The sequence below is a fragment of the Tiliqua scincoides genome, chromosome 3, assembly GCF_035046505.1.
Source record: "Tiliqua scincoides isolate rTilSci1 chromosome 3, rTilSci1.hap2, whole genome shotgun sequence".
Lineage (NCBI taxonomy): Eukaryota > Metazoa > Chordata > Lepidosauria > Squamata > Scincidae > Tiliqua > Tiliqua scincoides.
In genome coordinates this window covers 146,851,412-146,877,825 of record NC_089823.1, presented here as the reverse complement: position 1 = coordinate 146,877,825, position 26,414 = coordinate 146,851,412, and the positions used below count along the sequence as shown (strand labels likewise).

The following is a 26,414-nucleotide window of genomic DNA, read 5'->3' as shown; positions in this document are numbered from 1 at the left end:
TGCAGCCTGCTGCAGCACTGTCTTCATAAAGTAAGTCACAAGCAACCCTCCCTTAGCGGTGCGATCCTGGGGATCATGTCTCTGCCCTCGCCCCTCCCCCGCAAGAACATATTGAGGGAGTAAAGCTCCCTCAAATTTTGAGAACCACTGCCATAATGTTTTGACTATTTGGGGGGTCCCATATACCTAGATATCTAAATGGGGACTCACTCAAGGTGAATTGATAGACCTTTCTTCTGCTGTGACCAGGAACCTGAGCAATGTCACTCTAGTTGATGTCTCCACTTCATCCTTGTTCAGGTCCCTGTTCCCACCATCTGCTGAAGTAGGGAGATGGGAGTAGGGAGAGGAGGGAGGGAGAAATGATAGCAGCAGAGTCACCAGGGATACTAGGGAGTCACCTGGGGATAGAGGAGGGGAAGAGAGGATGAGGAAGCAGCAGTGGTACCAAGAAGCAAGGGCAACTGCTGAAAAACTAATAAATGGAAGGGAAGGAAAGGAAGAAAATGGTGAAGAGGCAAAAAGCCTAGTGGGGGGTGAGGCTGTGGTCCCAGAGAAAAAGGGGGAAACCACTAAGAGTAGGGAACTGGGGAAGGAAGGAACCCTTTGGGTTTGGGGATCGTGGTGCACTGGTAATGCCTGCTTCCTGGATACTAGACGCTCTTATAGACTCAAGCAGATCAATCCCCAGTTCTCACCTGCTGTTGTGGTTTTTCTGGCACAACATTCCAGGGTCTCTGAGAAGAATTTTAGCAGGGGGTACAAAGTTTCTTTTGGGCCCCTTCCCAAAGGGGGAGGGGGCAATAGTAGCAGGCGGAATGGGAGACAAAATAAGGCAGGGGGAGGGTGCTGACAGCCAGGATAGTCTTGGAAGCCCTGGTCGACCAGGTTTCTTGATGCAGAGCCCAGGTCTATTTGATTGATTGATTGAATTTATATTCTGCCTTTTTCCCCAAAGGGCACCCAGGGCGGCTAACAATTGAGATTAAAATGCAAGGTCTACCCAGCCACGTGGGTTTGGCAGCTAGATAAAGTAATACGGAAAACCAAACACTTCTCAGTCTCTCTAAAATCTTTGAAGGGTAGCAAATCATTGCAGAAAATTAGCATTGTTGTTAGAGTCACACTAGAATGGGTAGTGTCCGGTGTGCACCAAAATAAACTTCTGTAGGAGCTATAGCCCCTCAGCTGTGTCCCTGAGCTCCTATACAGTCCTTATTGGATCCACAAGCCAAAGAGCTACTGTAGCAGGTCAGTTTCCTCCCAGATGTGATACAGTGTTAAGGAGGGTCATGGATCATTCCTGGGCCCAGTGTGCATGGCTTGCAGCAGCAGTTGCCACTGCATGCCCGCGGTTGTGCTCCCAACATTATGTACATCTGCTTACCTAGAGATTTTCTGGAGTATGTCCATTACCTTTTTCTGGGTGGCCCTGTTTGGCTTCCTATTGGCTAGGCACTCAAGCACCCAAATTTGCTGCTGTTAAAGTACTGTATAATGATGGCTATTGCAATGTTATCAGCACAGTACGTAGAGCTGACAATGTAGCGTATTAGCCATGTGTTCCTAATGTACAGACCCATTTAAGCTGAAGCAATGTCAGCTCACTGTGCAGAACCACTGAGTTGAACAGTGATAAGGCTAGTTCTGAGGAACAACCACAGATGGTCTGAAACAGAGGAATGGGGGTGATGGGACTGTTCTTACCTGCCCTCCCTGAATGAAAGGGCTGGACAAGTCAAGTTTAAGTCCATAGCCAAGTTCATAGTGATGTTCACAACGAGGCTGCCAGCATGACTCAGCAACAAATTGCACTTTCCACAAAATGGAAGTAAGATGACTCAAGAGATGTGTTCTGCACCCCCAGTCACCTTGTCCGAGCATGGGGTTGTTAATCAGCCACTATTGTGCCAAATGTCACATCAAACTCGGCTATTAACGCTGTAGAAATAGTTGCTCATAATCTCAGTTCACGTCTGTGTTCTATGCCTTCTTTTTCAAAGCACTGTAAAATGTCAGAAGATGGCTAATCTTCACAGATTTGGAGTCCAAGAAGATTTGGACAGGCATATGATTTGCTGAGATGGTACAAAGCTCCAGTTTTGAAAGAGAGACCCTGACAGGACAAGTTTAGTCACAGCTGTGAGTCATTTATCTGAGTCATCCATTTCTACTACATTTTGGTGGCTGTAGATAAACACCTTTTACTGGTTGGCACATTCAGATATGAAGTATGTTCTCCTAAGGATGATTGCTTCCGTTCTAGCTTTCATTGAGAGTATTTTTGTGGTAACTTCGTGACGAAGTACAGAGATCTAAATTTGGCCCTTTTGTACCTAATATGGTATTTATTTTGCTTTGTGAACTGCTGTGGGCATGGCACCTTCCTCTGGGTAAATTAAACAAGGTTCCTGGGGCATGTTCCATTAGGGATGTCTGTAGTTGCTTCAGCCCCACATCTGCTTCCTTCTAGGGAGGTGACCTGGCTGCACACACCACCACCCCAATTACTTATTGGCAGGTAAGGACAGCTTAAGGCCCAGCTGACCTGCCTGGTTAGCCTCAGACCAAACACTGAGTCTGTCAGATCAACCCACACCAGAGAGGGTTATGAAGGAAGGTGTACTTGTGGCCTTCTCTGGCTGGCCTTGCTCTACTTGGAGATCAGGTAGAATACTCTGAGCTAGAGACGGTTTCCCCCTTGGTTCCCCCAGTTTCTTCCCTTCCTTCCTTCTTTCTAGCTCCGCTCCGCTCTCTTTCTCAGTCCCCTCCTTCATTCCCCCTTTGTGTCTCCTCTCCCCAAATGGTCCAGTTCACCCACTCTTTCTTTTCCCTTCAGCCTTTCTCCTTCTGTGTCTACAGCTCCTTTAAAGGGCTGGCACCAGCTGCCTAGCCACTTTTCACACAGGGATTGCTGTCAGCTGTGTTGCTGACAGTGGCCCACTGACTAGCAGTGCCTGGTGATGACATCATTAAAAGGCGTCTTCACATCTGGCTGCCGTCGGCAGCAGCTCTGAACAGCCCCTTTTGAGCCACCCTGGGCTGCCAGAGTTCACAACCACATTCAGCCCAATCCTAGTGGGTTTTTCCACCACTGGAACTAGCATTCGGGGCCACAGTGACGGGCTTTGGCAGTCATAAAAACAATTCTGGTAGCACATGAAGCTGCATGCACCTAACCCCCTTCCCAGGCGAGGCAGCCTTACATGGAGCAACATGGACTTCTGCCAGCTAAATAGCTGACAGAGATCTGAGTAGCTCCATAAGGCTGGCTGGGGCATTACTTGGGGTAAGGGGGAAAATATCCTCTTACCCTGTGAAGACCTCCTGCTGGCTCCCAACTAGTGCTGGATACAGCACAGGCCAAGCAGCCTGGCTGCGCCAGCACTAGGATTGGGCTGAAAGATGATTTCTGTAGTCACAGAAGGGATCATGTAAGAAGTTTATTCTTGCATAAAAATTGAGATTTTTTCCCCCCAGATTAACAACAAGGCTACGAAGGAGGAGGAGGCACCTACCACCCACCTCTGCGTTAAATAGGTATAATGAGTGCCTTTACATTTAAAATCAGTGAAATGTGTTTTATCTCATTATGTGAGGTTAGCACTCTTAACACTTCCTTCAGAAAAGAAGTACTGGCAAAATAAAGAGACTGGTTCATCCATACCTGGGTATGCAGGTATCGGTGTGACCTGGGCCAGCAATCTTTTGGGCATGGGGACTGCAATGCATACATAAAGCTGCATGCAGCAGAAGTATCAATGCCACCTGTGCAAAAGGTTGTGTGCCTCAAAGACATCCCTTTGTATCAGAATTCATTGGGAAGCTTGCTGGCACTGAAATCCTGTGTGAATATAGAGAAAACATGAAGAGTTATTTTTAGTAGTGCCTTTTTTCCTGGCTGGTTTAGGTTCTTGTACGTACATATTTGTGCCTGTGGGTCATAACCTTCTGAGAACTTACCTTTAGGTGAAACAGAATTTGCTTCTCCCGTCACATGAGCAAAAAGAATATGTTCCTTGTGGTAAATCAAATTGGACAGGTTTTCAAGACCTTTCTCTTGAATGGCCAGATAATAGAGTGTTCTGAAGTACAATGTGTCCTCATTCTAAGAATGGATGGTTAAAATCTAACGTAGGCAGCAAAAGTACATGGAGGATAAAATGGCATGCTCTACAATTAAAGCACTGTGTAATGTATATTGGCCTTCGACTTGGTAGACGTTAACACCGTCCTCAACTCTCTCCTGCACCCATCATACGTTAACACCCTAGAACAGGGGTGCTCAAACCCTGGCCCTGGGGCCACTTGTGAACCTTGAGGACTCCCAATGTGGCATTCAGGGAGCCCCCAGTCTCCAATGAGCCTCTGGCCCTACGGAGACTTGCTGGAGCCCGCACTGGCCTAATGCAACTGCTTGACCTCTCATGAGAGCTGCGGGATGAGGGCCCCCTCTACTGCTTGCTGTTTCACATCTGTGATGCAGTAGCAGCAGCAAAGGCCAGCCTCGCTTTGTGCAAGGCCTTTTATAGGCCTTAAACTATTGCAAGACCTTCATTCATTCATATAAGTTCATCTTTAATATATTCAGTTATGTAAACTTATGTAAATTTATTCAAATTTTAAATGTAAATTCTTTTTTTCCCCAGCCCCTGGAACAGTGTCAAAGAGATGATGTGGCCCTCTTGCCAAAAACTTTGGGCACCACTGTCCTAGAACAATGCAACAACATCCAACTGTTTGACATCAACAACCGGGACATCAACAACCATCCAACTGTTTGACAGCAAGCTGTACATCCCCATTGAAAAAGGAGTTCAACAGAGTGACACCATCTCGCCAAAGCTCTTCTCTTCAGCCATGCCATGAGCCAACTTGATTGGGACCATAAGAGTCTGCTGATTAATGGAAAGAAACTCTCAAACCTACGGTTAGCAGATAATATTGTGCTTATCAGCAACAATACAATAGAGATGAATGTGATGCTGAATAAGCTGAACAAAGTAGGCAAAGCTATCAGCTTGAGGAATATGAAGCAAACAGACGATGACTAACCAGTGGTGCTACCTCTACGTATGACACACCAGCTTGGGTACAGATTTGCCCAATTGGTCTACTTTAGCTTGGCCAATTGGTCTATTCTTGTCCCCAATACCATTTTATCCAACCACTGTTCTCTCCAGTTGAACATCTATGCTAGTTCAATCTCCCTCTATTTCAACCACTGGGCTGTGGCACACTGGTGTGCCATGAGTAGTCCACAGGGGTGCCACAGGAATTTGGGAGAAGGTCATTTATTAGTAGGGCCAATGGGGGATGTGAGCCCCCCACTGGCAGCATGGTGTGCCTTGTCAATTGCCAAAAACCTGATGGTGTGCCATGATAATTTTCGTGCCTTGTCAGTGTGCCATGAGATGAAAGGTTGAAAAATCGCTGCTCTATTGGAACATTATGAAAAATGCTCATTGTGACATCGGTGTCACCAGAACCAATCAATCTTCTCTTCTCAGCAAGGATAGTCCCTGGCTTGTAGTAGTTAAAGCTAACCATCTAAACACACTGGGAAGCTTCACATGTGCATAAGAATATGGCTGCTGAAATATCTGTGGTTCAGGAATCTGAGTAAGGATATTGATTTATAACAATTTTAAAAAGGGAGCGATTCCTTGCTTGGCAAAAACACACATTTAGTTTACAGGAGCTCTTTATACTAGAACTGAATGGACAGAAAAACAAGTGTTCCATCTCTTCATTTTAAATGGGGGGGGGGGGAACATGTTTTCCCCAGAAGTCTTGAAGTTACATCTTCTTTCTGAACTAACTGATATTTGTCCACCCGTCAGGGATTCTGTAGCAGTTGCCTTCACTGAACTGGGGCTTGAACTAGATAAAACTCCCGGGTGCCTTCCAACTCTAATATTTGATGACTCTAACTTCTGGGCCTCCTAGCCTAGCATCAGTCATCTGGCCTGCACCCTGAATGTACTCTATGGGTATAGCTGTAGATGTACAGCTTTCAAAAGCATGGGAGGATCATGAAGCATGAAGGAGGATCTAATGAAGCATGGGAGGATCTAATTCAGCATTAGAAGAGAAATAAAACATAATATCTCTGAGTCCTACACAGGGAAACACCTAGTAATAAGGAACATCTTGCTGAGCATCCTTTCCTCTCAGGACAATGTGGGCTAAGTGGGTGTGCAGCCACTTCAAAAAATCTTACATGGATGAATGAGACTCCTCTGCTTTGGGTCATTCCACCTAGCCCATTTTTGGATGGTGGTTTCTCTCTCTTGTGGAAACTTGATGTGTCTTCTCTTTATCAGAGCAAAGATTAATCTAGTATCTTGTTTTAAACAAATGGCCAACCAGGTTCCTTTGGGAAGCCCACAAACAAGTCTTCATTGTTTTGTCCCCAGCATTTGGTACTCAAAGAGGAACACTGCCTCTTGGCTTAAGGCGCAATCCTAATCATCTTTCCAGCATTGGCATAGCTGTGCCAGTGGGGCATGTGCTGCATCCTGCAGTTGGGGGGCAGTCATGGAGTCTAAGTAGCAAAAACACATGTTTTTTGCTTGCTTGCGTACACTTGAGTCAGGCGTGTCAATGACTCTGCCACTGACGCGAGTCTGAGGCTACTGACTCAGAAATCAGTCCCCACACATGCAAACTTGAGTCTGTCTGTGACTGAGTGTGCTTGCTTACTTTTTTGCGGTGTGAAAGACCTTGTGGGACCATCATTCAGACCGGGTGAACAGCAGGGAAATTCCAGCTAGGAGGCAGGGAAGAGTTAATGTTTTGATTTGCATCAAGCAGGAGAGGGGGAGGAGGCAGGAGTTTGATGGTTCTCTTGTCCATCTCTGAATGAACCAATGCTCATTGGATAGAGGCTTTTTTTTCCTGGACGAGTGAGGGGAGAAGGCGGGGGGGGGGGGGAGGCAGTTCCTAGCCATCTAGGAGAAATGGCATAGCTCTAACAGCTCATTGAATGACTGGCCGCAATGGGACTACTTCTCAGTAGAACTGCAAAGGATTGGGTCATACTGGTAAGTCTCCCAGCTGTTGTGCATGACCCACCTCCATCTTGGCACTTCTGTTCCCTGCTCTCATGCAGTTTGTCCCACCCTCTCCCACCTTGTTTACACATAGGATGGGGTCAGCAGGGAAGTGTTTAAAGTTAACTCCAACACACACACACCGGCAGCAGCTCAGTTTTTCTTCTACACACCCACCCCTGACAAGTGTATCAAAAAGACTTGGGACTCTAGTCTTTTAGAGTACCCAAAATGCTCTGTGCTACTCGGAAAGTCCACCCATTAGGACTCATTTTCGAGTTAAAGAGGGAAGAAACTTGAGACTCTACTTGAGTAAAGCCTCACTGGATTTTCCCACCTCTGGTATGTAATGGTAGGCAGAGAGTTTTAATTTGTGATGGGTGTTCTCACACTAGATTATTAACAAGCAATATTTAGCATTTTTTTTTAAAGAAAAAAGCTTTTTAAAAATCAGATTCCTGTGTACTGCAGAATGATATTCAGGAATTAATTTACTGAAACAGCAAAGGTAGTTCAATTTTGAAACAAAAAAGGGTTATGTGGAAAATAAAGTACAAAAAGGCCCTGCAAACAACACTAATCATGCTCTGCAGTACTGACAGCAGATGCCACAACAAAGCACACCTGCTTTGAGGGTGAGCAACCCTTCCTGCACACCAAGGAATGTGGGCTTCTTTAGCATCGGTTCTGTTGCCATTGAACAAACAGAGCAAATATTTAATTTTCCCCAGATAACAAACATCATTATTCCGTTGCTTAGAAGACGCAGCTTGCTTCAGATGTGCTTTTGATAAGCATGCAGCGGTTTCATCAAATAACACGATGTGACAAGTAGAGCTGAACTGAATTTTCACCTCTGAACATTTCTGAGGCAAAAGGGGGACTTCAGGAAATGCAAAATCCTCCTGAAAATTCTCCAAATATTGGATTTTTAAACAGGCACTCACAACAATTTTCAGCCCCTTGTTCCTCCCTCCATTCTTACTCTGGCACCATTTTGGGTTTGTTTGGATGATGCATTGCTACCCAGACCGGACCAAGACAGTTAAGAACATGTGCGCATTCCAAATGTATGAGTCCTGCCCCCCCTCCTCTTGCACTAATCCTCTCATGCTCACTTAATTGTGTGTCTGTGTTTCATCCAAACTGCCCCTCTGCACATGGTTCAAATACTACTTTAAAATAGTGTAAAACACTCCAATGAAATTAAGAGCGCAATCCTAACTGTGCCTTGGGCCAGTGTAAGTTTCTTTTGCTGGCCCAGGAGGGTTGCAAACATGCCATAAAGAATGTTTGCGCCTCCTCAAGAGATGGCTGGGCCAGTGCAGGGACGTGTGTCAGCCCACAGAGGCTGAATCCAGCCTCTGCTCCAACTCAAGCAGGGTGGGTTGCATCGGCCAAGTCCACGGAGGAGGTGGGATGGAGGCATTCTGGGGCAGGGGAGGGCAGGCAGACCCAGGGGTGGGTAGGCGGGGAGTAGGTGGGGCTGGAACCCGACTGTTATGCCAGATCCCAACCCCGTTCCCTGAGCAGCACGGAGTAGCTCCAAGCTGCTCCATTCTCCTCTGACTTATGCTACCTCCGGAGGTGGTGGTGCAAGTCCGAGGAGACCCATTGGGGTGGTGGTGGCTTACCTGGGGGTAAGAGGAAGAGTTTCCCCTTGCCTCTGGCTGAGCCACTTCAGCCCCCAATCTTGCGCTGGACACAGTGCCTGACTCCTGGCCTGCCTGTTCCAGTGCAAGATTGGATTGCACTGCACATGGCAGTACACAGGTGTGAAGGGAAGAGGAAGGATATGCGCACTCTTGGCATGCACACATCCTTAATAGTGAACAGATGGAGTGGACGGCAATGCATTATCAGAAAGAGCTCAGAAAGAAAGAGCTCATTTGTTTGCTGGTCTGGAATGACATCTTCTCTGAGTGACACCAACCAATCAACGATTATATATGGAGTTGATGGCATATGTAATTGTGCCACATAGCTAATCAGATTTACCCGATGCAATGACCGATAATAAACAAAGCTGATCCTTGAGCCTCCTTTTAAATTGGTGTGGGTAGTGGAAGAAATGCTGCTGACATGATTGTACAGGCATAGGGCACAAGCTTAATCAGATCTACTCAGAAGTAAGCCTATTGTGTTCAATGGGATTTATTCCCAGGAAAGTGAGGTTAGGATTGCAGCCATACCTTGACTTTCATTGCATTGCTCTTTCAACTGCTTTCAATTATTACCACATTTCAAATTTTGTCCACATGCTTTCCTCTTTCATGCAATTTCATACAACTTTCCACAATGTTTGGCTATGCTCATTTTTCTTGTATTTCTGTTTATTTAGCTTTTGCATGTGTTGTTATGCATGCAGTTGTTATGTTTTTCACTGGCCAAAATAAATGTGCAAGCTAAATAAGGCTTTGCTTTGATTTTAATCCATTTTTGACTTTCATCCATGCTCTGATTTCCAACTAGCTGAAAGTGTAAGGTAATAATAATAATAATAATAATACAGGTATTTCTATACCGCCTTTCTTGGTCCTCAGATTTCTCCTTAGACTTTATTCAAGGCGGTTTACATAGGCAGGCAAATTAAATCCCCGTAGGGATTTTTACAATTTGAAAGAAGGTTTCTGTCTTTCAAGAAACCACAACATTCAGATGTTTCTTTCTTGATCTGGTCGCACATTCTGGCCTCCATCCTCCCACGCTCAGAGCAGATGGAATAGCTCGACTCAGCTTGTCAGCTGCTTCAAGGTCTCACCATTCACAGTGCCAGTGGCCTCGAACTGGCGACCTGTGGATGTTATCTTCAGGCAAATGGAGGCTCAACCCTCTAGACCAGACCTCCTGCCCATGTATTGCGGTACTGTTTCAGTGAAGGGATTGTTCCTCATCTTGCTGTGCAATTGCAGCACAGTGTAGTAGGGGAGAGATCCTCAGCCTTGGCAACAATACCTTTGCATCCATTAATATATTTGTGACATTTTGGGCGCAATCCAAAGGCAGCCTTGGGCTGATGCAAGTCCCTTGTGCTGGCCCAATGTTATCATAAAAGTGCCATAAAGCCCTTTTTTCGCCAACATAAGGAGACATAGGCCTTCCCACGCTGACTCGGGCCCTGAACTGGGCGAGTTTGCATCAACCAAGCTCAGCTGGTGCAGGGGTCTGGGGAGGGGGTGTGGGGAGAGCAGGGAGGAGACAGGAGAGAAGCATTGTGGGGCAAGCGGAGGGCAGACAGTGGGCATTCCGGGAGGGCAGGTGGGTGGGGAGTGGGAGGCGGGGCCATAATCCAGCACTTATGCAGGATCTTAGTCTGTTCCCAGGCAGCCTGGGTCAGTCCTGGGCTGCTCTGATATGCACCACTGATTTTTGTGAAACAGATTCGAGTAGCCCCATTGGGGCTGCTGTTGCTCCCCCCCGGGGTAAGGGGAAAAGCATTGCCTTGCCTTGGGCTGACCCATGAGCAGCCTGAAACTTGTGCTGGAAACAGCGCAGGCCCACTGGCCTGCCTCTTCCAGCGCAAGATAGGATTGGGCTGCCCAAGTCCCCAGCACTAAAAAGGGAGTCCTCTAGGGAGCTGCATAAATGTTTGTGAACCTCCTCCTACCACCCACCCACCCATTTTGGCTCAGCTCTAGAAGATATTTCATGTTAAAAGTTCCATTATATTCTAGGATCAAATACCTGAAATAAGAAAGTCCACAACTGCAGAAACAGGGCAATTCATACAAGCACGAGAAGTGGAAGGAATATCCATAGGTAAGCTTATCCTTTGAAAAGATTGCCTTTCCAGAGGCACAATGTATGTGTTAAAAAGAGAAAGAAATGGGTTGCAATGGATAGCCACTTTATCTTAACAAGTTGCAGGGCTTGTACTAGGTATGAGGCAAACCTCATACCAGGCAAACTGGTAAGTGCTGCTCAGAAGGCCCTCTCCTACAATGGGTTGGCTCTCCTAACCTCACAAGGGAGCTTACTTTGTTCACCAGCCTTTGTTTTTCTTTCTTTACTTGTCTTGCTTCTGCCACTGATGCTTCAGACAGCAGCAGCAACAATAGACTTCTCTCAGGAGCTGCTCATAACACAGGCCAACACACATTTTGCTTCCTTAAACGTAACACCAATTCCTGGGTATATTTGGGGTGCCGATTCCAAAAATGGCATCCGTTTTGCCCTATCACGTCTAGTTTTGGAGACATGGCATAGCCTCATGAGGAAGCTGCTTGAACCATTCACTAATGAGGCTATACTATATCTCCAAAACTAGACGTGATAGGGCAAAACAGATGCCGTTTTTGGAATCGGCACCCCAAATTCATATCAAACCACCATAAAGTTTGGGAAAAACTTTTCTGACCCTCAATTTTGGAGGCCTGTGTAATGGGCAGCCACTGTGTTTTCCATCTGCAATGCCTTGACAGTGTATTGATCTGGGACATGATGGCAAAAAAATGGAAGGACCAGCCTCCCCCCCCCCCACATGTCTCACAAAGTCAATACATTTAGGGCATATCTTCTAGGGAGAGCCCAAAGGCAGGTGGGCAGGCCCTGCTGGGGCATCCGGCCTCCAACAGCTGCCTGAAGATGCCATGGCTGGTGCTGCCACCTAACTTCTGTAACTATTAGGTAAGCAAAGTACCAGTTGTGTGACATCAACAAAGCAACCTAAGCAATGCAAGCAAGGCAAAAGCATAGCTTTAAAACGGAACATAATTACAAAACAACTGCAAATGAAAATTATTATAACAAGGCCTACCCCCTCTCTTTGACCTTTCAGTCATCAATCAGAAAATTGGGACACACTGCAAGATAGAAGGCTCAGGTTGGACATCAGGAAGAAATTTCTCGATGGTAAGGGCAGTTCAGCAGTGGAACAGGTTGCCAAGGGAGGTGGTGGATTCTCCCTCACTGAAGATCTTAAAGCAGAGGCTCAACAGGCACTTGCTAGAGATGCTCGAGGACAGGAGTGGGCAAATCCTGGGGACCCCCAATTCGGCCTGCAGGGAGCCGCCCGCCTCCAATGAGCCTCTGGCCCGTCAGAGACTGTTGGAGCCCATGCTAGCCCACGACTACTGGTTGCGACCACCAGTCACAAGCTGCGGGTTGAGTTAGAGCAAGGCCTTTTATAGTCTCCTTGTGTTTTCTCCCCCCCCCTCCCCAATTGACTCTGAACAACTTACGTCTTCATTTGTTTCTGGCTTGGTCTGTCTTGGTCTTATGTTTCCACTGCGCAAGAGGTGTGTGGCAAACAGTTCATAGTTCTCATGTGCAGGAAGAAGTTCTTTCGTGTCTAGGAAAATCACATCTTGATGGACATCTCTTGAGAATTCACTCTTTCAACATTATGCAAATCACACAAATAGACCACATGGTGAACAACTATTTGCCTGGATCCACAAACTGCAGTAACCCGTTCATCACCTGAGACATAAATTGAAAAAGGAAGAGGTCCTTGCCCCAGGTAACTTACAATCTAAACTTTGACAGGCTGCGGAGACAACTGAGGGAGGAGGGGAAGGGAGAGACAAGATTAACATAACTGGTAGTCAGTTCTGACGAGGGTGTGCAATCCCCTGTGCTCCTATGTGTTCTCCGTTTGCACAAGCAGTGCATTGGCAGAGCCACAAACATCATGGCTCCTCTTCCATGAAATGGAATGGTCTCATGCAAGCTTTTTAAATTTAAGTTGGTCGCAGGGGTATTGTTGGAACCAACTCGATGACAGTCACAGCTTGCAATTTTTTTAATGACAAAGATGAGCTGTGAACTTATGTACACTTCCCTCTTTCATGCTACCCTGCTCCTGTGACTCACCACCCCATGAAAAGTTATTTCCTAGGATGTATTTATTAATAACGCTCCCTCAAACAACTTCATCCTTTCTCCCTTGTTGCCCCTTACACCTGGAACCACTGCCCAGCATACCTTCATGATGCCACTTTTCTTCTTTCCTTCCGAATGAAGTGTTCAAACTGCAGCCGACAGGCCACCTCTGTCCCACCTACACATTTGGACCAGTCCATTAAGCCCAGTGGCATTATAATGGCAGGCACCCCTCTCACTTCATCCTCTTCTGCCCCTGCCCACCACCACATTCTTAGGCTGCAAGCCTATCCTCATTTACCTGGGAGAAAGCTATTGACTATAATGGGATTTACATCTGAGTTGGCATGCATAGGGATTGGGCTGTTAATTATGTACAAAATGTGTACAGTACTTTTCTATGCTGGACCTGCAAATGAGTAAGACTGAGTGATGCGGCCCTGATGGTTGAAAGTTTCGGGGGCTTCTGTTTTAAATCCTCCTCAAAGTCCACCTTTTCCATGAAGGCTTTGACCCAGTTCTCAAATCTCTTGGAAGTAAGCCTATGTGTTTGCATATATTATATAGCAATAGCAGATTCTTTCCTGGCCTTCCATTCCCCTCCCCTTTTCCTGGTGCCTTGCTTTTTGTGTCCCTTTTGTAGATGCTACTAAACCCTTTGGGGGCTCAGACTTCTTCTTCATACCATGCGCCTGAATGGTGCCATAACTAATGATTCGACAACATTTGACTCTCTTCTACAAGCTAGATGCCAGGTAGTTCCAAATACTAGCCATAAAAATGAATAAATCATGATCAGATGAATGAGCCAGCTCAATATGGCCAACACTCACATGCTCCAGGTATATAGAAAAAAACTGTGGACACAGCTTTACAGGAAGACAAAGGGGGGTGTCTCTTGCATAGAAACCTTCAAAAGCCCTCTCACCTGCCCCTTTGGAGTCTTTTCTGAAGACCTGTGTTCTTCAAAATTGGGAGTCTGAAGCATTGCAATCAGGGCTGTATTATAAGGCTGACTAGGCTGAAGTCTAGGGACTAGGGGCCTGTCATTTTTTTTGCTGAGGTACTGTTACATTCGCTCTATGGGTTCCAATCTCTAAAGGCACTTTGCAGTTGTAGCACTTGTAGCACAGGCATTTGCTAAAGGCATTTAGCGCTGCAGCAATACGTGTACATATATCCAGATATACACTCTTATAAGTACAGTTGTCAGCTGTAGTGGGGTGAAAGTTTGACGTGCCAGAGAGGGCCCAAAATACTCGAAAGCCTAGGGGCCCGGCCATGGGTTAATGCGGCCCTAACTCCAATAGGGGTGAAAGGTGCATGAGAAAACAGGACATATTGTAGCCATTTTCCACCACTGTGCTGGGGTACACTGGTGTGATGTGAAAGATCTGCAGGTGTGCCGTGGAAGTTTGGGGGAGGGTCAATTCTTAATAAGGCCATTGGTGGATATGAGCCCCCCACTTAACAGCATGGTGTGCTTTGTCAATGGTCCAAAAACAGATGGTGCGCCTTGACAATTTTAGCACCTTGTCAGTGTGCCGCGAGACAAAAAAGGTTGGAAATCACAGACCGAAGAGTATGGCAACTCCCTCCCTCTGGCCACCTTTCATATGTCCTGCTGCTTATTCTTAAAGTCCACTGCAGGGCATAGGTAGATGATGCTCTGCAGGTGCGCAAGTGAAATTATTTTCCTCCATCAAATTTTGCAAAACACCTTGCTTGAGGTTGCATATACAGAAATTAGCTTCTCTCTCCCCCAGCATTTGTTATATACAGGTGTGCTCCACTCAATGACAGGGATATGTTATCCTTTCCCAGTTGTTATACGATTAGGTTGTTAAGCAAACATTCAGCCCAATCTAGTGCCTTTGTTGTGAGAAAAGATTCCCTGCCAGACACTTGCTGGTTGCGCAGGCCGCTGGAGATAGATTGCCTCTTCTTGGCATTGAGAGCCTCTTTGTTGCGTTAATACACACTATGCTGCAGGCGATTTGAGACCTACCTGCCTTCATTAAGAGCCTCTTAGTTGCACTTCGACCACCGTCATATATGTGGTCCATTGTTAAGCAGAAGGTCATTAAGCGGCACCTGCCTGTATAACAAAGTAGAAGCAACTTTGCCTGTTCAGTGCCTATCTTAAAATGATTCAGGTGGTCCCTGAATGCTTCTTCTCCTCATTTCCAACTTCTTGCACTGGGTTGTGTGTCTTTTTTTCCACATGCCCCCCCCCCGTGGGGCGTATGAGCGTTTGGGGGGGGGCGGGGATGGCCTCAGGCTAAAAACAGAAGGGAATCTCCTAGGATGACTCACCCAGGAGAAATAGCCCAGAGGGCACACAGCAACCAGCTAGCAAGCGCTGGTGCCAAGGAGGCTCACTGGGGCTAGTCCAGCTCAGTGCAGGGATGCGCGCCTGGCGATCTCACCTCTCCGGAGGAGCCCTGTTGTGAGAGTCATTCATTCATTCATTCATTCAGCAGCAGCAGCAATGCCTGATGGGCGTTGTGGTTTGGAGTGAGCCTGGCAAGGCTAAATCCCAGGGGAGGTGGGGGGCTTGTGAGCATGTGCAGAAGAGCCTTGTGTACGGAAAGGAGCCGCGGGCACACTCGCACACCCTACCTCCCGCACCCGCTTGCCTTTCCCATGCCATGCCTCTCCATGTGCTGCGAGTGTTGAGCAGGACCCGGGGGGAAGCTCGCCAGCAGTGGCCTCGCTGATCTCTGCCTCCCTCTGCCTCTGCGGGCGTCTCTGATGTTTTCCTGCTTCTGCTTCAGCTCCCGGGACCGTTCCTTCGGCAGCCCTGCCTTGCCAGAGTAAGTGCCCCGACTGTGTGCTGTGCTCCGCTGTGGGTCGCGGTGATGCGCTTTGCCAGCAGGGCAAAAAGACGTGCCTCCTCCTGGGATCGTCCTTAAGCCCCCCCAGACCTGCCGCCGAATGGCAACGCAAGGCGAGCCATCTCTGCGCGCAGGGCAGGGGGGAGCAGTTAACCCTTGAGCAGCTGAACGCCTTTTCGGCCACCCTACGAGCTCTTGGCATTGTTGGGCGGTGGGGGGTTTCACTGTCTTAGGCTACAATCCGAGCCACGCTTTCCTGGGTGTAAGCCCATTGACTATAATGGGCCTGACTTCTGAGTAGACATGCCTAGGATTGGGCTCAGGCTGCAATCTTATCCACACTTTCCTGGGAGTAAGCCCCATTGACTATAATGGGATTGACTACTGAGTAACAGGCATAGGATTGGGCTCTCAGGCTGCAATTCTAGCCACACTTTCCTGGGAGTAAGCCCCATTGACTATAATGGGATTGACTTCTGAGTAGACACGCATGGGATCGGGCTCTTAATTTGCACGTTTCTACGTCTGTGTGTTATGGGGAGGGGGAGGATCAATGTTTAGGGCACGCTGCGTTCAATCCCCTTATTCCCCATCGCCACCAGCAAGTATGGGAGGTTTCCAGCAGCACACGAGGCTGCTCAGGTATGGCATGGCAGCTGGAGGGAAGGAGAGAAAGAAAGAGACAGCTGCCACCCCCCCATGCCCCAAATTCATATGGATTTGGAGAATTCTGGTTTTTGTTTTTGAAAACTAATGCATTCTGCCTCTTAAAAAATGCTTGCTTGCTTTGCTTGCTTGCTTGCTTGCTTATTTATTTATTTATTTATTTATTTATTTATTTTGCTGGAACGACCCCCCCCTCCCCATTTTAAAAAAGGCATGTGCTGTCACTGCTTTCCTTTCAAGCAGCAATTTTTCCTCATTTGACTGTCCCTGTAGTTGCTCGATGTGTTTTCAGCTGTCAGGAAGAGCATGTCTTCTGCTGCATTGCTATTGTGATCCATTTTAGCATGAGGTTCCTCCCCCCCCCCTCCCACCACCACTGTTCATTTTCCTGGAGCTTGGAAAAAATACAAGGGTTTAGCAAGGTCAGCAGAAGGGAAGCAGTTTATGGATTTGTTTATGCGTGAAGTATATTTTCCATTGCAGAAATGATGGGAATAGAAAAAAAAAACAGCCACCAAAGGTAGTTTTGGGATGGATCTCTGAATCTGTCTAAGAAGCTGCAAGGGAGAGATAGGATGTTTTTGAATTGTGGCAAGTGTCTATGAAAATGTGGGGTCCCTCCATTCCACCTGTCCTGTCAGGCCTTTCACACCCTTCCCTTAGTGCACTCACTCCAAGCTCCTCCTACTGAGAGTCTCTGGGGTAGCTGACCCTCTTTGAACCTTTCCCACAACCATTTTCAACCACTGTGCCGTGGCACATTGGTGTGCCGCGAATGGTCCCCAGGTGTGCTGCGGGAATTTGGGAGAGGGCCATTTATTAGTAGGACCATTGGGGGATGTGAGCGCCCCCCCCATCCACAGCACAATGTGCTTTGTCAAAAATCTGGTGGTGTGCATTGACCATTCTAGTGCCTTGCCAGCGTGCCATGAGATGAAAAAGGTTGAAAATCTCTGCTCTGCCGGATACTGGGAACAAACAAGAATAAGAGGCCCCTCACGTTTTGCCTGCAAGCCCTTGAGCCACATTAGATGTGAAGACCTCCAACAGTTCCCCCCCCCCATTAAAAACAGTTGTGCTCCCACCCCAATCCTATTGAATTCAATAGGATAGGGGTGGGGGCACAACTGTGGTAAGGGAAGGTTAAAATCCTTTCAGGCCCTTTTGTCAAGTGCCCCTACCCCACCTGTTGCTATTGCCCAACAGGAAGAAAAATACCATGCCCATGTGATAGTTGTATGTTTTCCCCAGTGAGAGAGAGGGGGGGGGAATGGTGGTACAGGCAAAAAGGGTTAAATCCACTTTGCCCAGCACCACCCCCTGCCACCTATGTTATCATTTAAACATGATCCTGTTCACAGTCTAGTTTGGCCCAGAATAACTGCTATTGATGAAGCATGTGGGGCTAGAGGGAGACAAGAGATACTTAAGGTGCTAAGTGCAAGGCAGAGGAGGAGTCGTCTGAGCTCTGAAACATAATCTGAGATATCAGTTTCTTACCTTGACACCTGCTACTCCTCTGGGCTCCCAGGTCCCCTTTCCCAAACTCCCTGCATATGCAGAGACCGAAAGAAGAATATGTTTGATACTCTCAGGAAGCAATGCTCTGGTTACTTTAAAGCAGCCATTTTCAACCACTGTGCCGTGGCACACTAGCGTGCCGTAAGTGGTCCACAGGTGTGCCACAGGAACTTGGGGGAAGGTCATTTATTAATAGGGCCAATGGGAGATGTGAGCCCCCACTGGCAGCATGGAGTGCCTTGTCCATTGTCAAAAACCTGGTGGTGTGCCTTGACCATTTTATTGCCTTGTCAGTGTGCCGTGAGATGAAAAAGTTTGAAAATCACTGCTTTAAAGGATTAGACACATTTACAGCACAATCCTTTCAGGGCCTGCGCTAGAGGGACATATGCTCTAATGGCACCACTGTCGCAAAAAGTTGTAAAGTGCTTTGTGGCAGTGTTAGTAGCTGGTGCACTGGTGGGAAGGACAGAGCCTTCAGGATGCCCACAAGAGCAGGTAGGTCCAGCACAGGGGTGGGGGGAGGGCAGCGAAAGGATGGAATGGGGAAGAAATGAGGCAGGGAAGAGAGGATTGGGCCTGAGAAAGGAGTGTGTTCAGTGTTGATGCCACACACTGTATCCTAATCCCAGCGATATTGTTGGTACAGGTCCAAGTTGACCCATTGCAGCTGCTGAGGCTTACCCCAGTGTTTGGCTGCTAAAATATATACTGAATGGTATTTTAAGCATATGACTGGCATATTCAATATGTTCCGAAGAGAACAAAACAAGTAGTGGATTTGCCACAGCTACACAGTTGGTGTGCTGGAGCCAGGCAACACACTCTCCCTCAAGGAAAGGCCATATTTTCGTAAACCAGAAAGCTTGTAAATCTGTTTACCAAATCCCAGCATAGCAGCAAGTGCTTTGACCGATATGAATGATAGAAGGATGTGTGTGTGTGCAATAAATGACAATATTTATATCTGTCTAGTCACACCAAAATGCTCGATTTTTGGTCCTGACATTGTGGTATGAAATCAGAAAATTAATTACTAGCATAAAATGCAGCAAGGCCCCAGGGGAGGTCTGTTTACCTTATCAGCTTTTACACTTTAAAGCAATAATTCTGACTAGTAAGCTTTTGTTTTTGTTTTTGTGGGCTGTTTTCATATTTTTGGATAGAACACGTCAATTTCTGACCAGTTGTTTTTTCAGTGTATGTATGTTTGTGAATATATACATATGCGCTCATACTAATTTTCATTCTGTGAACTGAAATACGCATTCCCAACTGCTACTGGAAATTTTCCTCTCTCCCAATCTAATTCAAGAGAAGTGGCCATGGAACTCCTAACATAGTCCTGTTCAGAGGCGATGCCCCACGTGTTCTTCGATACCTGAGGGTTTCCCTGGTAGCCTGAGTTTTCCCCATGCTCACCAGTGACGCACTGATAAGGTCCCACCCTTCACCCTTGCCATGATCAATAGTTGTCTGGAATGTTCCAGGGTGTCAATTACAGGGAGAATCTCTCTGTCTTTCGCGTTTGACACTGAAGACAAATGCTGATCACAGGGAGCTCAGGGTGTGTGACCACCAGCACATAACAGATGGAGTTGAACCAAGTGCACTACCAGAAAGTTCTCACATGTATAGTAAAGTGTGGGGGCAGAACTTCTGAACAGGACTCTTGTCTTGGATGTAGCTTACCTTGCCTGCCTAGATTATGATGTAACCTTGATTCTTCGACAGAAGGATATCCACTTCAGACATTTTAGTACAGTGAGCCCTCGATATCCATGGGTGATCAGATCCATGGATACTAAAATCTATGAATAATGATATCTGCAGGGGCCAGGGTCATAATGCTGCAGAAACTCACCCAGGGGCTACACCAGACCTCTGGAGGTCACGCAGGCCTCCCGTCACCTTCAGAAGCCCTCCTGGATATGACCGGGAAGCCTCTTCCAGTTGAGTCCAGGTGTTCTTAGGCCAGGGAAGGCCCATGGAGTGGGCCATGGTCCTTCCCCAGTCTCAGAACATCTCCCAGACATGGTCAGAAGTTGCGAACCTGAAGTGATTTCTTGTTGCGTCAGGGACGCCTTCTGAGCCCAGGGAAGGTCCGTGGCTCACTCCATTTCTGAGGCCATCCCTATCCTCAGAACAATTCCTGGATGTAACTGGAAGCCAATTTCAGTCACATCTGGGAGGCCCTCTGAGTTGCAGGTTTTGCATCTGCAGATGTTGAGCCCGCTGATAAGGAGGACTTACTGTACGTGTCTTGCGCTACGCATATTCCAAACTGCAGTTTCTAAATGGCATGGGACTATTTAAAACCATCTTGAAAAAATGCTTCATTCTAATAGTTGCCAAATTCCAGGATTCTAGGTAATAGCTGAACACTTATCCTGAAGCATCCTGAATGGATGTTTCAACAACAAAAAGGCAGGTTAGTTTTGAATTGATGTGAGGATGAGGAAGTATCTCAGTAGACTGTATTTACAGTTCTTGGAGCAAAGTAGAAAGATGTTGAAATATTCTCATTCTAATAGAGAATGGTTGCTGAGTATAAATTTCTCATGTTCCTAAATAGGGCAAATGTCCATAATGGATGAATTGACCGAATTGCAGCAGCTTCTCAAATTAGGAATAGCCTCCTCCTACAGTAAGCATGAATCCCTGTGAAATATAAGTGCAAGCTGTAGGGCCACGGTACTTGTTAATTCTGCACAGTCTGGAACAGAGAGGTTGGTTTATATTGTTGGCAATGGAACTCTTCAGTGTACTACTTTCTTGCTTCCTTCTATCAGTGTAGTGAGGACTGTCCTTATTTTGCAGTCACTAATCATGTTAAATATTCATGTTAAATTAATAATAATAATAATAATAACTTTATTTCTACCCCGCCTTTCTCCCCGAAGGGACTCAAGGCGGCTTACAACATATTAAAAACAATTTAAAAAACAAATAAAAACATATTAACACATACTAAAAACAGCAGTCAGAGTAAAAATAGGTAAAAAGAGCATAGAGCAGCAGCAAGTCATAAAAGAATCAGGCCTGTAAAAAAAATATTAAAAGATGTTAAAAAGATGTTAAAAGGCCGAGAACTCAGAAGGCCTGTTTAAACAGAAGGGTCTTCAGGCCTTGCCGAAAGGTCTCAAGAGAGGGAGCCATTCTTAAGTCAAGGGGAAGGGAGTTCCATAGCGTTGGTGCCACTACTGAGAAGGCCCTATTTTTTGCAGCCGCCCCACGTACCTCCCTAGGCGGCGGCACTTGTAAAAAGGCCTTCTCTGATGACCTGAGAGGGAGAGCCGGATTGTACGGGAGCAGGCGATCTCTAAGATACCCTGGTCCAGAGCAGTATAGGGCTTTAAAGGTCAATACCAGCACCTTGAATTGGGCCCGGAAACGAATGGGCAGCCAGTGCAGCCGCTGGAGAAGCGGACTGACAGGGTCGAACCGCCTACCTCCAGTAACCACACGGGCTGCCGCATTCTGCACTAGTTGCAGTTTCCGAACCGTCTTCAAGGGCAGCCCCACATAGAGTGCGTTACAGTAATCTAATCTCGATGTCACCGAGGCATGGATCACCGTGGCCAGGTCTGCACGATCCAAGTACGGCCGCAGCTGGCGCACCAGCCGAAGCTGAGCGAAGGCCCCCCTTGCCACAGCCGCCACCTGGGAATCCAGGAGCAGCTGCGAGTCCAGGTGGACCCCCAAGCTGCGGACCTGCTCCTTCAGAGGGAGTGCAACCCCATTCAGCGCAAGCCGATAGTCCAGCACCTGCATCGAGGATTTCCTAACCAGGAGAGCCTCTGTCTTATCCGGATTTAATTTCAGCTTGTTAGCCCCCATCCAGATCCTCACTGCCTCCAGACAGCGCTCCAGGTCCTCAACCGCCACCCTGGAGTCTGGAGGAAAGGAGAGATAGAGCTGGGTGTCATCAGCATATTGATGGCACCCCACTCCAAACCCCCGGATGACCTCTCCCAGCGGTTTCATGTAGATGTTAAATAGCATGGGGGACAGAATTGAGCCCTGTGGCACCCCGCATCTCAAGGGCCAGGGTGTCGAACAGGCATCCCCCAGCACCACCATCTGGGACCGACCCTCCAAGTAGGAGCGGAACCACCGCAAAACAGTGCCTCCAGCTCCCAACTCGGCCAATCGGCCCAGAAGGATACCATGGTCGATGGTATCGAAAGCCGCTGAGAGGTCCAGCAGGACCAACAGGGACGCACTCCCCCTGTCCAGTCCCCGGCGTAGGTCATCCACCAAGGCGACCAAGGCGGTTTCCATCCCAAAGCCCGGCCTGAAGCCAGATTGAAAAGGATCCAGATAATCCGCTTCATCCAAGACCCTCTGGAGTTGGGACGCCACCACCCGCTCAATTACCTTGCCCAGAAACGGGATGTTGGAGACTGGCCGGTAGTTATCCAACACAGTGGAATCCAGGGAGGGCTTCTTCAGGAGGGGGCGAACCACCGCCCGTTTCAAAGCGAGTGGTAACGTCCCCTCCATCAAGGAAGAGTTGACCACCCACCCTGTCCACTCAGCCAGCCCACCCCGGGCAGCTCTTATCAACCAAGCTGGGCAAGGGTCAAGCAGGCAGGCAGATGGCCTCACACTCCAAAGGAGTCTGTCCATATCCTCAGGCTGTACAAGCTGAAAAGAATCCCACAACACAGGACAAGCAGTTGCCAAGGGGACATCGTCAGACACTGTCAATGTGGCATCCAAGTTGTGACGAATACGATCGATTTTATCTGCAAAATGTTGCGCAAACACGTCACAGCGGCTGACCGTGTATTCCTCCTGGTCTACTGGGGGGGGGCTGATGAAGGAGGCCCCGCACCAAACGGAACAGCTCTGCTGGACGGTTGTCAGCAGACGCAATGATAGCAGAGAAGAACGATCTCTTCGCTGCTACCACCACCACGGAATAGGCTCTGTAATGGGCTCTACTCCGTGTCCGGTCGGATTCATCCCGAGTTTTCTGCCACCGTCGCTCTAGACGCCTGTCCTGCCGCTTCATCCTTCGCAGCTCCTCAGTGAACCAAGGAGCCGCTCCGAGTCTGCGACGTGGCAGAGGTCGCTCTGGAGCAATCTCATCCACTGCCCTGGTCATTTCCCCATTCCAGAGGTCAACCAGGGCCTCAGATGAGACGCCAGTCTTGGCAGTGGGGAAATCCCCCAGAGCCCTCAGGAAACCTTCAGGATCCATTAGCCTCCGGGGGCGGACCATAGAAAACGGTCCCCCGCCTCTGCGGAGGTAGGAAGTCGCAACAAGCCTAAACCTTACCAGGAAGTGATCTGTCCATGACAACGGAGTGATCTTGATCTCCTCTACGTCCAGATCACTGCCCCCGTGCCCAGCTGTAAACACCAGGTCCAGCACGTGTCCTGCAGTATGTGTTGGGGCCAAGATCTTCTGGGACAGGCCCATGGTTGTCATGGCGGCCATGAAATCCTGAGCTGCACCTGACACAGGGGCCTCGGCATGCACATTGAAGTCCCCCAGCACTAATAGGCGGGGGGCCTCCAATGCCACCCCCGAGATCACCCCAGTCAGCTCAGGCAGGGAGACTGTTGGGCAGCAGGGCGGGCGGTACACCAACAGAATCCCAATCCTGTCCGGTCCTCTCAACACAACATGCAGGCACTCGAACCCAGCAAACTGCTGGACAGGGCACCTGGTAAGGGAGATGGACTCACGATAGACCATTGCAACTCCCCCTCCCCGTCCCTGCAATCTTGGCTGCTGCAACACCTGGAAACCTGGAGGACAGAGTTCAGAGAGACTAACTCCTCCTGTCATGTCCAACCAGGTCTCCGTAATACATACCAGGTCGGCATTCTCATCCAGGATTAAATCCCGGATGATGCAGGTTTTATTATTCACCGACCTGACATTCAAAAGCAGCAGCTTCAGATCCAGGGACTCACCGCCAAGACCACCAGGCATCCGAGAATTGGGGGAAGGACCAGAAGGAGAGATGATCTGCCTATGATGAACTCTCCTTCTCCTGTAACGGCCTGTCCAACTCCCACCGCCATATCTCCCTTGGCCCGTCACTCTCTTGATAGTGGCACCCCTCCCCTCCCCTGAGCTCCCTCCTAAAAAGAAACACATGTGGCAAGGCCCACCTTCTGAGACTGGCCTATACAGAGAGAGACACCCAGCAGGACTGCTTACAAAAAACAAGGCAGGCCTAGCACTGGGTGTCTCACAGGCCAATCCTCTGCTGCAAAAAGACTGTGCTGCCCTAAAGATTTCAGTTGCTTCTCTCTCCCCTGCCTTAAACAGAAGGGGAGGAAAAATCCGACCACTGCTTCAGTTCGTCAGCCAGGAAGGGAGCCTTGGTCTTCAGGGCACGAGCCCCAGGCCAAGAGCCCTTTGGCTCTCGCGCCAAAGGCTCGCGCCTCTGGCAAGCCAGAGGCTTAAGCAGGTACCTGCAGGGAGAAAGCAGCCACTCGTCAGTCCCGAGACCAGACACAGGTGTTCCCAATCACAACTCCTTCCTCCACCCTCCTGGTAGCTGACCCTTAGCTCACTGAGCCCAAAACCAGGGGAAAAAAGGCTTAAGCAGGTACCTGCAGGGAGAAAGCAGCCACTCGTCAGTCCCGAGACCAGACACAGGTGTTCCTAATCACAGCTCCTTCCTCCACCCTCCTGGTAGCTGACCCTTAGCTCACTTAGCTCACTTTAATCATATTAAATATTTATAGTGTGTTTCTTCTACTGGGATTTAGTTTTAGAAACCATAGGTGCTGTCAAGATTTTTAATTGCATTTTTTAAAAAAGCTCTATGACTGTTTTCCTTTCATTGAATTTGAAACTATACTGAAAGTTTCCCCATTAGTATTAAAAGTAAAAACACCTGGAACTCTCAGTGTAAACTTCCCCTTTTGGATCCCCCCCTAATACAAATGGAACTTGCAGAAAGTTAGTGCCATCTTGTTGCTTCTCGCACTGAACTTGGGTGGTCCCGTGCCTATCAGTCTGGATATGAAAGAAGGCCACCCAAAAATGAGGTAGTGGTTTTCGCATACAGTTGTTCGCCCCCATATCAGCAGGGATGCATTCCTGGCCCCACCGTGGATTCAAGAAACAGTGGATATGGGGGAACCATGGCTCCCCATGCATTCCCTTGCACTCATCACCTTTGTTTGTTGTTTATAGTCTTGTGAAGGAATTGTGTACTTGCTTTAACCAGAAGCTATAAGCAGAAAGCTATAAGGTATAAGCTATAAGCTTATAGCAAGACAAGTAGGAGTGTGTCATGAATTAAAAACCTCTCCTTGCAATATCCAGGGGTGTATCTGGAAAAAAGACAGTGAAGAAGACACCATGTTTGGGTTTGGGGCAGGCAGCCAACATCAAACCAGAGTCTTTCAGCACTATATAGCGTACCAGAGGAAGGCTTAAGGAGAGCAAGTTTTCTTTCTTATCCGTCCTGCCCTCAGCAAGCCCTGAACTCCAGCCAACTTGGGAGTGTTTCAAGAATCCCTGGTTGGCTGGAACCCTGGACAAGAGCATTCCTCTTAGGAGCTGGGACCACAACATTTTGTTGCAGGCTCCTGCCAATTGCAATAAGAAAACTAAATGTTGACCTACTGCCATTGATCAACCAGTGCTTAGATATCTGGGATAAGTGACCTTTGCTTTTAGGAATGTGGTTTTCAGGCAGGCCTAACAGTGACACCTCTCCTTTTAGAAATTAAATACAGTACTAGAAATGAAGCTGTTTCATGCATTTGTGGGTTTTCTTTGGGGTTTCTGCAGATGGCATTTCTGCAGGATTGGGTGACTGTTGAGCCAGTTATTGTTTTAAAAATATCCTGTGCACCAAGCAAGGGTGCTTTCATATAAACAGGTGCAAGGAGAGAAAGCGTGACTCATCCTTCCCCTTTTCACACTTCCTGTGAAAAGTGAGAAGAGGAATCTCGTCAGGTTTTTGGAGGAGAGATCCCCCCACCATGTTTCAAATTGTGATTATTTCTTAGGATCACCTATATTTCTAGACCAGGGGTGCTCACACTTTTTTGGCTCGAGAGCTGCTTTGAAACCCAGCAAGGCCCGGAGATCTACCAGAGTTTTTTTTTACAATGTTCGCACCATCATAACATATAACATTTATGTGTACAATGTATGTTGGTGTACCTTGAGCCCCACTGAGTATAACAGGACTTACTCCTGAGTAGACATGAGGCTGTGAGGCTGCAATCCTAGCCACACTTACCTGGGAGTAAGCCCCATTGAGTACAATGGGCCTTACTCCCGGCGTTTCCTCCCAGAGGCACCTGAAAGGGGGGGGGTCGGCACTCCGCGATCTACTCATTTTGCCTCGCGATCTACCGGTAGATTGTGATCCACCTATTGAGCACCCCTGTTTTAGACAGTCCACCAGTACTAAATGTCTATAATTATAGCAAATACAAGAGTCAGGCATAAATCCTTTCACTTAAAAAAAGTTCATTTTTGACTTGGATGGATAACATTCAATTGTGAACCCTTTGGGGACAG

General features: G+C 47.8%; 1 protein-coding gene across 3 annotated transcripts in view; it reads left to right on the top strand.

Moving 5' to 3' along the window:
- The first annotated feature begins 15,484 nt into the window (after positions 1 to 15,484).
- The window catches only part of FAM13C (family with sequence similarity 13 member C), an 83,289-nt gene continuing 72,359 nt past the window's right edge, over positions 15,485 to 26,414 (top strand). For all 3 annotated transcript variants that reach the window (XM_066619162.1, XM_066619161.1, XM_066619160.1), the window contains exon 1: positions 15,485 to 15,694. In XM_066619162.1, coding sequence (XP_066475259.1) covers positions 15,633 to 15,694 — 62 coding nt within the window. In that variant the 5' untranslated portion in view covers positions 15,485 to 15,632. The remainder of the gene's footprint in view (positions 15,695 to 26,414) is intronic.